The sequence below is a fragment of the Protomyctophum parallelum genome (genome assembly GCF_964188405.1).
Source record: "Protomyctophum parallelum genome assembly, chromosome: 12".
Lineage (NCBI taxonomy): Eukaryota > Metazoa > Chordata > Actinopteri > Myctophiformes > Myctophidae > Protomyctophum > Protomyctophum parallelum.
Window position 1 is genome coordinate 15,499,119 of NC_139712.1, and position 11,273 is coordinate 15,510,391.

The 11,273-nt window shown below is 42.8% G+C and overlaps 1 protein-coding gene across 1 annotated transcript; it reads left to right on the plus strand.

Annotated features, from left to right (window-relative positions):
• The first annotated feature begins 562 nt into the window (after positions 1-562).
• On the plus strand, positions 563-11,037 carry slc35b3 (solute carrier family 35 member B3). Its single transcript, XM_083778776.1, has 10 exons — positions 563-821; positions 1,925-2,146; positions 3,192-3,313; positions 3,583-3,737; positions 5,058-5,165; positions 5,691-5,788; positions 6,921-7,013; positions 8,174-8,285; positions 9,180-9,249; positions 9,747-11,037. The coding sequence occupies exons 2-10, from the start codon at positions 1,931-1,933 to the stop codon at positions 9,889-9,891; spliced, it is 1,119 nt and encodes a 372-aa protein (XP_083634902.1). The 5' UTR covers positions 563-821; positions 1,925-1,930; the 3' UTR covers positions 9,892-11,037.
• The last annotated feature ends 236 nt before the right edge of the window (positions 11,038-11,273 follow it).

An 11,273-nucleotide genomic window follows, 5' to 3' on the forward strand; every position in this document is an offset into this window, starting at 1 on the left:
GAAATAGACATTAATTTGAAGCCTACGCCCTGTGAGTGTCTACAATATGCAAAAATGCAGATAAACCAGTCTCTCCTCCGGAATATAATATGTGTTTTTGTGTGGAGCATGACATGACAGCAGTGGTGTATCACTATACTAGAGAAGAGATATATAATAGACCCAATAAAACATCTGTGAAGTAGTCGAGACTCGAGATGGAGCCTTCAAACAAGGAGGTCGTATACCTGTGGTTTGGCGCCTATAGTTTCCAGCAACGTCTCGTCATAGAGAGCTTTTGTTAGGTTTTGTTTTTTGATAATAATATTAATGGAAATTGGAAAAGTATGTTTGGACTAAATACAACAAAGCCTACCTCTGTACCTCATCATGTAGCTGGTACTGTAAACGCTGAAGTGATGGTAAAAAAAAAGCATTTTGTCTCCTTGCCAAATCATACACGTGCTGCTTCGCATTTGTTTGTATTAGTTGGTTCTCATCATTTCTTGTTGGGTCAGCTGACGGCCTCGGCTGACCAATGGGCGAACAGATCAAAGTTGACAGCGGAGCGGAAGTTGTTGGCTTCCAGGTTAGCAAACTTAGCCTAGCTAGCTAGCATCTAAGCTAAACAACACCAATCGTCACCAATTCACCATCATCATCATTCCACCCGTACGCGTTTCAGTGCGCTTGTCATCGGACGATGAAACATGAAAACGTCCCGATCGCCCCAAAGATGAGGCTGTGACAAACGGGGACATGCCATTTGCCTCTGAAGAAGAGGAAACGCTCTCGTAAAGGAAAGGAACCCCCGTACAGGGAGGGAGGTGTAGTTGCTGCAGGTTAGCATTACTTGGCTAACATAGGCTGATAGCTAACTAAGTGTGAATACTAGGATATATCTGGCATTGAGGAAATACTAACCACCCCGTTTAGTCCAAACTAATGATTGCATACGGTAGATGTGGAGGAGGCCGTACGCTGAGATGTCGACATTAGTGTTTTAATTGCTAGCAATTTAGCTTATTACCGAGGTATCGTTAAGCTGTAACACTTAGCCCGTCAGTCTGAATAATGTTTTTCAACTGCAAATACTAAACTATGCTCGTCGTCTGCCCCATGAATACATCTTAGCCCAAGATTTAGAGTACTCTCGTAGGTGTATTTTATCGATTTTGACATTTTCAATCTACGAGTTTTAAGTGTTAATTTCCTTGAGCTGTGGGGAACGGCACCAGCTGTCCCATTGGAGCCCCGAACATGTACAAATGCAAAATGGGGTGATTACCCTGTTGCCCCAAATGTTAGAGAGGCCTACGAGCTTCTTGTGTAATGTATTAGTCCGTAGTTTTTGATAAAGACGTGTTTTAATCCCGTTTGTGGCCGAACGCCATTTCCCACCTCGTTTACTTCCCGTTGAGCGTAATTCCTGCCTTCGCCGGAAGCGCCATCTATGACCATTGGGAACTTTTTATTGATTGAAAATTGTATAAGAGTTTGCAGAATGGGTGCAGGACTGCAGGTCAATACAAAATCTACTAAGAGGATAAAACCAGAAAAATCTTGACTTGTTTACATAAGGGCTTTCCATTTTCAACACAATACACTTCTATGCAAAAAAAGGAGGAGAAACATGTATTGTACAGTTTAGAAGTATAGGGGTGGAAGACTAACTCTTTTTAAATTTGTATACAGGGGCCAGTTTCCAATTGCAGCCACACGTAAGTGCTATTTGAGAGCGGTTTTGAAGTAGGCTAGGGATTCACATTTCTTAACGGCTGTTGGTAGGGCCTTCCACGTTTTAGTGGCATAGGAGCGACAGAATCTGCCGCAAACGGGATTAAAACACTTCTTCATTGAAAACATAATATATAGACTGACTAATACGTTGCTCTAAAGGTCCAGTCAAGTCTTCATCAGTGTTTTTCCTCTTGCTCCCACCAAGGAAACTATGAGCAAATTTGGCCTAATGGGCTACAACAGCTCAAGGAAACACATCTCCATCTCCATGCCGTCGTCCACAGAGGTGATGATGTCGCCCCACATCAAGTCTGTGGAGGAGCTGAGAGTCCTGGGCATCAGCCTGAGCAGCTTCAGCACAGCCACGCAGTTCTTCATCTGCGTGGCCGGAGTGTTCGTCTTTTACCTCATCTATGGATACCTGCAGGTACAGGTTTTAACACAGGGAGTCTTCTTGACAGACAAGTGTGCTGCTTTCGACAACCCATTTAGACCTGAGGCCCGATTCGGGGCAAAGAACACCTTCTAAAACCTAGCCTGGGCCAGCCTGTATTTCTGGTCTAGAGAACTGGTCTGAAAACATTTAAATTCGTATTAAAATTTTAAATAATAGTTATGTTGCTACAACATGTATAGCAACAACTAATGAGTCACAGAGGAGGTAGCTTGAAAGGTATAACAACGTAATAAATGGGTTTAAGGCCAGGTGTTGTGGTGTCGCCGTGAAATGCCATCATGTGGTCAAATCTGTCTCAATTTAAATGCTGTAACGCAGGAGCTGAGCTATTAACATTAACAGCCAGGTTGTGTTTTGTGTGCTGTTTGTCCATGTAAGCGTATCAGAAATTAAGATGAATTAAGCACATTGACATTGTCACGCACCGTTATCGCAGATCTACAAGCTCACTACATGTTACAGATTTGACCGGTCCTACTACAGGTTACAGATGTGAGCTTGTAAATCTAATATATTTCCTGTGGGAGACCGCCATACAACAAAACTTATATTGCACACTCCTACCCGGCTCAAAGAAATCTTTACCCATCTGCCATTCAGTCAGATTGGTTGGTATATACCGTATATTACTGTAGTTCTGGCAGTGTCTCTGTAAAGAAACCAGTAACATGGGTGCCCGCTGGCCAAGTGGACCAGGTGCATCGTGCATGCCACATATATAGGCTTTGGCCTGACAGTGCGTTGCGTGTTTGAGTCCCATTCATGACGACCTTTGCTGCATGTCTCTCCCCTTCTCTCTCTCTCTCCCTCTTTCCTGTCAGTCTTCACTTGATACTATCAATAAAGGCAGAAAAGCCTAAAACAAATCTTTAAAAAAAGAAACAGGCAACATGAATAGAGCTGTTGGTTTGCTGTGTTAACGCTCTCATGTTGAAGCAGGGATTGTTGTATTTCAAGAGTTGGCAAACCAACACCAATTTATCTGTAACTCTTGTGTTTGTTTTTGGATTTCCAGGAGCTGATATTTTCTTTGGAAGGTTTCAAGCCTTTCGGGTGGTACCTCACCTTGGTGCAGTTTGGTTTCTACTCCATGTTTGGCCTAGTGGAACTGCAGCTCACGCAGGACAAACGAAGGAGGTACTGTTCGTAACAATGGTCCAATGTCCCTCCGTCATTGACTGTGTCCTGTCCTGTTATTCACACAGCCTCTGTTTACCCAGGGGATGTTGATTCAGCATGCTTGTTCTAACACCCTGTCTCACAAACACCGCATAGACACCATATAGAAATAGAGATTGCTATGGGTTTGAGAATTCATTGTTTATCGACATTATTTGAATCTAAGAATCAATTGTGTCTCATGTATTATATAGCAATAGCTTAATTAATTTTCTTTTCTTTGGCAGGATACCTGGAAAGACGTATATGATCATAGCTTTTTTAACAGTGGGCAGCATGGGGCTGTCCAATACATCATTGGGATACTTGAATTACCCAACACAGGTCATCTTCAAATGCTGTAAACTCATCCCTGTCATGATTGGAGGAGTGTTCATACAAGGTCAGTCGTCGGCTCAGTCACTCATGAATACTAGTGACCTTATGCTGGACATGTCAAAATAGGCAATCATTCTGTGAAAAAAGCATACATACGATAAGTGGTCCTGAATAACTTTCTTGGGCCACCAGTTTGACACCCCTGGGGGTGAATAGAAGGGGGCCATGTGTAGAGTAGACCCCCGGTTGGACACAGAGCAACGAGTGGCCAATTGATCCTTTTGATTTGACAATGTCTCTCTTGACTGTCAACAAGGGACGCTTGTGTATTAACCCTGTTGGAACCCACGGGATAAACTTTCCAGATAGCATGACCTACATCTCAAGACAGTCGTCACCTTATTCTTTGAAGCAGCGACCACTTAATCTCAACATGCACTACCTTTTGTTTTCCATCCACGCCACGTCTCTCTCTCCATCTCATCTTGGTTCTGTCTTTTCTTTCATCCTCATGCCAGCCTTCTTAGACAGGGTTCCCTGTGCTCACCCTCAGACAGGTTTTGTACCTCCTCTCCTGTAATGGCAAGGGATGGATGGATAGATGCGTGGAGTGGACCTTGGTCCCCTCAGGGGTGCAGCAAGGCCCTTTTTACTTAGAATGCAGGAGACGTGAAGGCAGAGGGGCGTGGGGTTTTGTTGTGATGTGAGGGCCTTCAAAGGCTACTCTATAATCAAAGCAGGCCACAGCCAACCTGATGCTGCGTCGCCATGCTCAGCATGCTGTCCTGCAGGCGTCCGACCATCATCAGCCTCTCTTCTTTCTCTGTTGTCATGATCTCATTCTTCTTTCTGTTTCATTACGTTTCCCAATGTCTGAACGTTTAAATGTTTTAAGACTACTTAATGTTGAAAGTCACTTTGTTACATTTGATCCGTTGTTATATTTGATCCTTGGTCTTTTAACATCCAATTGCAGATACAGTATTATTTCATTCTTTCTTTCCGTATAAATATATATTTACACACCTCATAATCGTATCATACTAATGATATCATAGTCCTGTAGCCAGCTTTCATCTGCCTTTGAAATGCACATTAAGTCTGGGCCCTCTCAATTGCGGGACGACTTCACAGCCGAAGTGGTGATAAGCCAACCAGATTCGTCTGGAACCAGGCTATGACCAATCAGGGCAAATATGGGGCGAGACATTGCAGGAAAAAAAATAACAGTGAGAGGGACGAGACTAATATATTAGTATCGCTACGCAAGGCTAATTCCAGCCAACCATATAGGGGTTAAGTGTTTAAACACAATATAATGCAGATGGACTTTTATGATAAAATGTGTGGCTAAATGTGATTGAATGTGTTGTGTATTCTGCAGGTAAACGCTACAATGTGGCTGACATCTCTGCTGCTCTCTGTATGAGTCTGGGACTCATCTGGTTCACACTAGCCGACACCACAGTGGCTCCCAACTTCAATGTCACAGGTAGGCACTTCCCAAGCAGTGGCCACTGTGAAGTCACACAGCAAAAACAAGCACTTCTGCTTGTACACGTCAAAATGAAACTCACGTTATGTTTATTTTTTGTATTAATAATACATTAAACTTGACTAATTATCTGATGTATCGTTTTCAGTTTCAGGTCTCACTTGTATTTTGTAGCTGCAACCGGCAAGCACAAACCTTGATTACATGTTGGTTCTAAGTGCAGTTCTCTTGAACAACCTCATTGCTGGAATGCACAGCCATATTTAAGCAACGTAGATCTATATTTTCTTGCGTGCCGGTGTCGTGTGCCAAAAAATAGCAGATCTACAAGCTCACAGTCACAACACGTCGTAAGTTTGTAGATCTTATATTTCTGGCACGAAGCACTACGCGCAGCAAAGTATATTAGATGTTGACATTCTGTGATTAGATGGCAGGTGTTCAAATACCGTGTGTGTGTGTGTGTGTGTGTGTGTGTGTGTGTGTGTGTGTGTGTGTGTGTGTGTGCTCGCATGTACACAGGTGTTATCCTCATCTCCATGGCACTGTGTGCAGATGCTGCCATTGGAAACGTGCAAGAGAAAGCCATGAAACTCCACAATGGCTCCAACTCTGAAATGGTACAGTATATATATTTTTCTTAATTATACATGATGAGTGTTTAATGAAGGGCATGGCATGATTTAAAGGAATGCAGTGTCAGGAATGCCGTGAAGATCAAATAGATCGAAATGTTGTCAGAAGTTTCTTTAGCCCAGCACCCAGCCTGTCGATGTGCGTATTCTACATCCCATTGTTAGACACTTTCAAATACTTTCTCTCAACTGATTTTGATTTACTTGTCCAGTTCCGCCCTCCTTTGCCTTGGTGGTCACACATACCACACAACGTACGTGGTGCAGGTATCACGTACAATACCACAAATCTCCTGCAATATATTAATTACCATGTCATCCTGACATTTATTTAAAATGATTCAAACACATAAAATATTTGATATTAACCCATTTAGACCTGAGGACGATTCTACTAATGTCTTCTAAACAGTTTTCTGACTGGATTTAGTTCTCAAACTATTTAATGTCAAGGACCCCCAGAAGTATCTGTATTTGTTACTGTGGTACTTAAACCGCCTATAAAATAATCGTTTAACTTTTTATTATAATCACCACCGGGAGAACGTAGTAGTAGACCCTCCGTCCTACTCCTCCTCCTGCCCAACACTCCCTGCTGACCGGTGCCCCCATTCAGTAAGAGTATGTACTACTCCTCCTCCTGCCCAACACTCCCTGCTGACCGGTGCCCCCATTCAGTAAGAGTATGTACTACTCCTCCTCCTGCCCAACACTCCCTGCTGACCGGTGCCCCCATTCAGTAAGAGTATGTACTACTCCTCCTCCTGCCCAACACTCCCTGCTGACCGGTGCCCCCATTCAGTAAGAGTATGTCACCCTCCCCACCCGGCTTCCATCCCCCAAAACACACGTGCCGAAATGTGTTCACACAGACGCTCGACAAAGCACTGCGGTCTGACTGGATTCGAAGGCACTTTACCACTACGTCACCTGAGCGCCAAAAACAAATACTTAATTGTCTCGGTGTCTACTTGAGCTGCACACCTCCCATGTTACAAAGTGCAAGCTTATGTTTTGGTGAATGTTCCCCCTAGAATAGGGATGCTACTGTAAGGTTCAAGTGGTTAACAGGCTTTGGCTGGGAAAGTAGTAATTGTGTTTTTCCTGTGTGTCCCAGGTACTGTATTCATACTCCATAGGGTTCGTCTACATACTGGCAGGCCTGTCGAGTATGGGTGGGCTGGGCTCAGCAGTGGCATTCTGCTCAGAGGTGAGTGTATCTCCACAGAATAGATGGCCCTCAATGATTTGAACATGCTTTAACATTTGACATTCATGGCCTATTATTATTGCTACAAATTGCTGCAAAACATGTGACTAGTGAGTCATTATGGGCACGAAGGGTAAATTTAGGTCTGATAATGATATACTTTACATTACTTCAGAACACTTTTTTTATTTTTTACAAATATAAAAAAAAATCACACCTGTGTGAACCGAGTGGTGCAACTCCCCTCTCTCCCCCCTCCTCTCTCTCTCTCTCTCTCTCTCTCTTCTCTCTCTCTCTCTCTCTCTCTCTCTCTCTGCTCCGTCAGATTAGCTTTATTATGGATATCAATCCGCGTCGCTGAGAACTATTTTTTCATTATTTTGGCTCGGCCTTTCCTTCTTTAGCGAACCTAGACCGGGTTGCACGACAGCGGTCCCATATATACAGGCAAACTAAAAGCTGAATAACTCCTAATCTATGGAGCTCTCCGTGGTTTGGTCAATTAGCGCGATGTTCGGAGGTCTTTGCTGATAATCCGGTGGTCTAGATGGAAACATTGGTGCTTTCTAGAGCAAGGATGGCTATATTTTAGCTCGCTAGCATTGACGCTATTTATTTAGCACAAGATGTGATCTGTTTCTGTGCTGCGTGTGCAGCCTCTCCAATTTCACGCATGCGCACACCACTCGTGCTCACACAGGTACACAGGTACACGGACATTGCTGGATGTAGGAGTGGTTGCACCACTCAAAAATACCAACATTGACTCTTTCTGTATCTGCTCTCAATGTTAATACTCTCTCTGGAGTATGTTTCTCCCGTTACATTTCCATGTGCATTTGAATGACTCCTTCAGTCAGTTAATTCCAGGTAGAACACAGTTTTTCAGTTGCGACGACTAATTTCAGCATTTAATTCATTATAAGTTCGTTTTTATTTCGTGATAGTTTTTTTGTACAACCTAGCTTCTATGCCTATTGGGCCTGCTCAGTGTCAACCAGTGGGTCTGTGTTGCTTTTTAGAGTCATCATATATTTAGTAATACATTATATTATTATACTAGCTTATGCATATAAATCAAGTTGAATCTTTTTCATGTATTTCTTAATCTAAAATGAGAATCCAGGGGTTGTAACAGACTCTGTGTGCTCTGATTCCAGCATCCAGTGAAGACCTACGGTTATGCATTCTTCTTCTCACTTACGGGCTATTTTGGCGTGTCCTTTGTATTGGCATTGATCAAGCTCTTTGGGGCCCTGGTTGCAGTCACAGGTGGGAGAAACTGTTTAGCCAAACAAATAGAGTAGTAGAATAGAAACATCATTGTCTATATGTAGAACTATTTGAGAAATGTAGAGCCACTCTGGTAATCAGGTGCAGAACCAACAGAAGATCAGCATAAAAAGGGTCTGCAGACTGACAGTCATGCACTATTAATTGAAAAAAGATTGCGATCTAGATTCAGACACAATCTCGTTTCTAAATTTGAGCAGGAATCGTGCAGCACAAGTTGGCTGTCAATTCATTTTAATTACTTTAGTTTGATAGAAGAGAGAGACTTTAAGAGAGGCCAAGCACTTTTATGTTGTCTGTTTAACCCATTTTGGGCGGGAACCCCTTTTGGTGTTAGCATTATGTTATGCTAACATAGCTTCTACAAGCTCATAGCGCGCCACCGATTTTTGAAAAATCTAAGAACGACTGACATAGAAACATAGCTTTTTCAGAAAACTGTCAGGATGTAGAAGACACAGTAGTTGGCTCCAGGTGCCACATTTATAATGTAGTAATGTTCAGCAACTAAAGACAATAAATATTTTCCTGGAAAATGTTTGGATTTGTGTGAGAATCGTAATTCCTGTGGAGGAAAATCAAGAATCAGATTTGGGCAAGAATCGTGCAGCACTACAGACTGTGAAGACTTGCTCCCACTGTTTATTGTCAGTAGACAGTGGGAGCAAGTCTAGCAGCGTGTGGACTTTATTATGTTTGACATGTGGAAATATACTGTTGGCTTCACTGCAGCACATCTAAAAACAACAGACAAAATCCCCATTATGGAGGTTTCCTGCTTTCTTTTTGTTCATCTCACTAACATAGATGCAAATATAAAAACGTGAATTTACTGATCTCCTAACTGTTGTCTGGCCTTTGTGCTCCTCGCAGTGACCACTGGGAGAAAGGCCATGACCGTCGTCCTGTCGTTCATGTTCTTTGCAAAGCCCTTTACTTTTCAGTAAGTATCTTCAGTTCACCTTACGACTTACATTTTTAATTTTTTGCCTTCTTTAGATAGTCCAGTTCAACATTGTATAGCCATGCTCTCGTCTCTGGTCCTACGTAGAAAGACCATATTTTTGTCTGTTAAAAAACTTTTTAGAAACAGTGTTTGACCTTGGTCTCCTCCCCCCGGACATCCAAACCATGCCTCAGTCCGTTTTTCACCGAACTTGAACTTCACTGACCTGCCTCTAACTCGCTCTCTCTCACTCCACCATGCAGTCAAAGAGCACCCTGTGTTCTTACTACACAACACACACACACATTCTCTCCTGCACACATGCACATACTATTCATACACATTCACACAAAGGGCATACAAAATAATTGAAAATAAAATGATGTAAATGTTCAAGTTTCCCTCTTTTCCAGCCTCTCTGTGCGCTGGTGGAGGACTGTTGAACAAACCATTAAAGTTTTCTCTCTCTCTCTCTCTCTCTCATCTCATATCAGGTACATCTGGGGAGGCCTGCTGGTGCTCTTTGGCATTTCCCTGAATGTTTACAGTAAAAACAGCGACAGATTTCCTGCAGTCAAGGACCTTAGGAGCTGGCTGCTGACCAAGAAGAAAGTCCGACTGCTGTCGCAAAACGTATAGAAGCGTGCAGCAACAGTGTCAAAGTCATGTACTAAGGCATAAATCTCCTCAGACAGAGTACGCCCACCTCTCTCTGGGGACATTTTGGAGATTATGCCCCAGCTCTCAGCCTCATTACCATCGACACAGTACGGCCAGTGGCGTAGTCGAGCGGTGTAGACGCCGGACGGGCATACAGGACATGCCCTCCTCTCGCACTCTCTCTGTCAAATAGACTATACCAACTCAGCCTAATAACCATCCATGGCCATAAAATAAAGATGGGATGGGCCGGTATCCCGTCACGTTCTGCCACTACACCATGGGTGTAGAACTCGGTACAAAGAGAATACAGAGAGAATTGGAACAAAGATAATTCTAATTCCACGCGCAGAACAGAAGGGGCTGTGACATTTTTTTGAACTCCTTTTAAACATGGACCTGTCAATGTCAAAGACGATGCTCTACAGAAACATTCCCAAAATGGAGGACGATGGACATCCTGGGGACCTTTTTTTTAATAAAGACTATTTAAAAAAAAAAAAAAGGGAATCCAGAGCCTTAGCTAACCAAATTGCACAGTTTTGCACTGGAAGTGACCTGTACACTTTAGAGAATGCACAGATCTAAATATAAGAAGGAAAGACAGGAGAACTGAGAGCCTTGTTCATCTAACGTGTTAAAAATGAAAATTGAATACCAGCCCCATCGGAGACATCATTCATACATTTGCATGTGCCAGAGACACAGGGGAGGTGGTTTATTCAATCAGTCTTGATAAAAGTGGCTTTTTTCATGCTTTATTTGTAATTTATATCTGACTGTGTGTTAAAACTTGATGAAATATGTGACATTAACATTTTGGGAAGAAGGAAGTCATGTCAATTGACACAATTAGCTAATCATTTGTTTGGGTGAAAGGGTATCCCTCTTTTTTGCATTAAAAACAAACTGAGAAATGTATTTTTAGAGCTTATCAATCTGTGTTTGACGTGCTAGCCTTCCCCTGCTCTCACCACACACCACTACAGAGAAGAGTTGAAATTTTGCCAAACTGTGTGTGTGTGTGTGTCTGTTTATCTACCCGCTGGCCCCAGGCGTGTTTGATTAGCAGTCCTGAAAAAAAGATAGCAGTGCTAGACAAAAAAATAAACAGTATTCTCTGGGCCTGGGCTTTGCTCCTCTTTTGGATCAACACTTTGTGTTTGTTCACAAACGTTCATGCTTTGACAAATTGACAGTGTGTCCTTCATTTCAATGGCAGTCTATGTTCTCTGGGATTATGGTGTCGATAACACTCCCTGTGTCTTTGCTGATCTGCTTATTGGTGTGAGGGATTGGAGAGAAGACCGCAGGGTGTAATCCTGGAGGAGGTCTGACACAGGGGTGGGCAACTTTGACGA

What these genes read in the sequence shown, in the direction of transcription:
- slc35b3 (XM_083778776.1), top strand. Translation starts at nt 1,931, where the DNA reads ATGAGCAAATTTGGCCTAATGGGCTACAACAGCTCAAGGAAACACATC. An exon ending in TGGAGGAGTGTTCATACAAG is followed by an intron (nt 3,738 to 5,057) that starts GTCAGTCGTCGG and finishes TGTATTCTGCAG; the next exon opens with GTAAACGCTACAATGTGGCT. An exon ending in GGCCCTGGTTGCAGTCACAG is followed by an intron (nt 8,286 to 9,179) that starts GTGGGAGAAACT and finishes TGCTCCTCGCAG; the next exon opens with TGACCACTGGGAGAAAGGCC.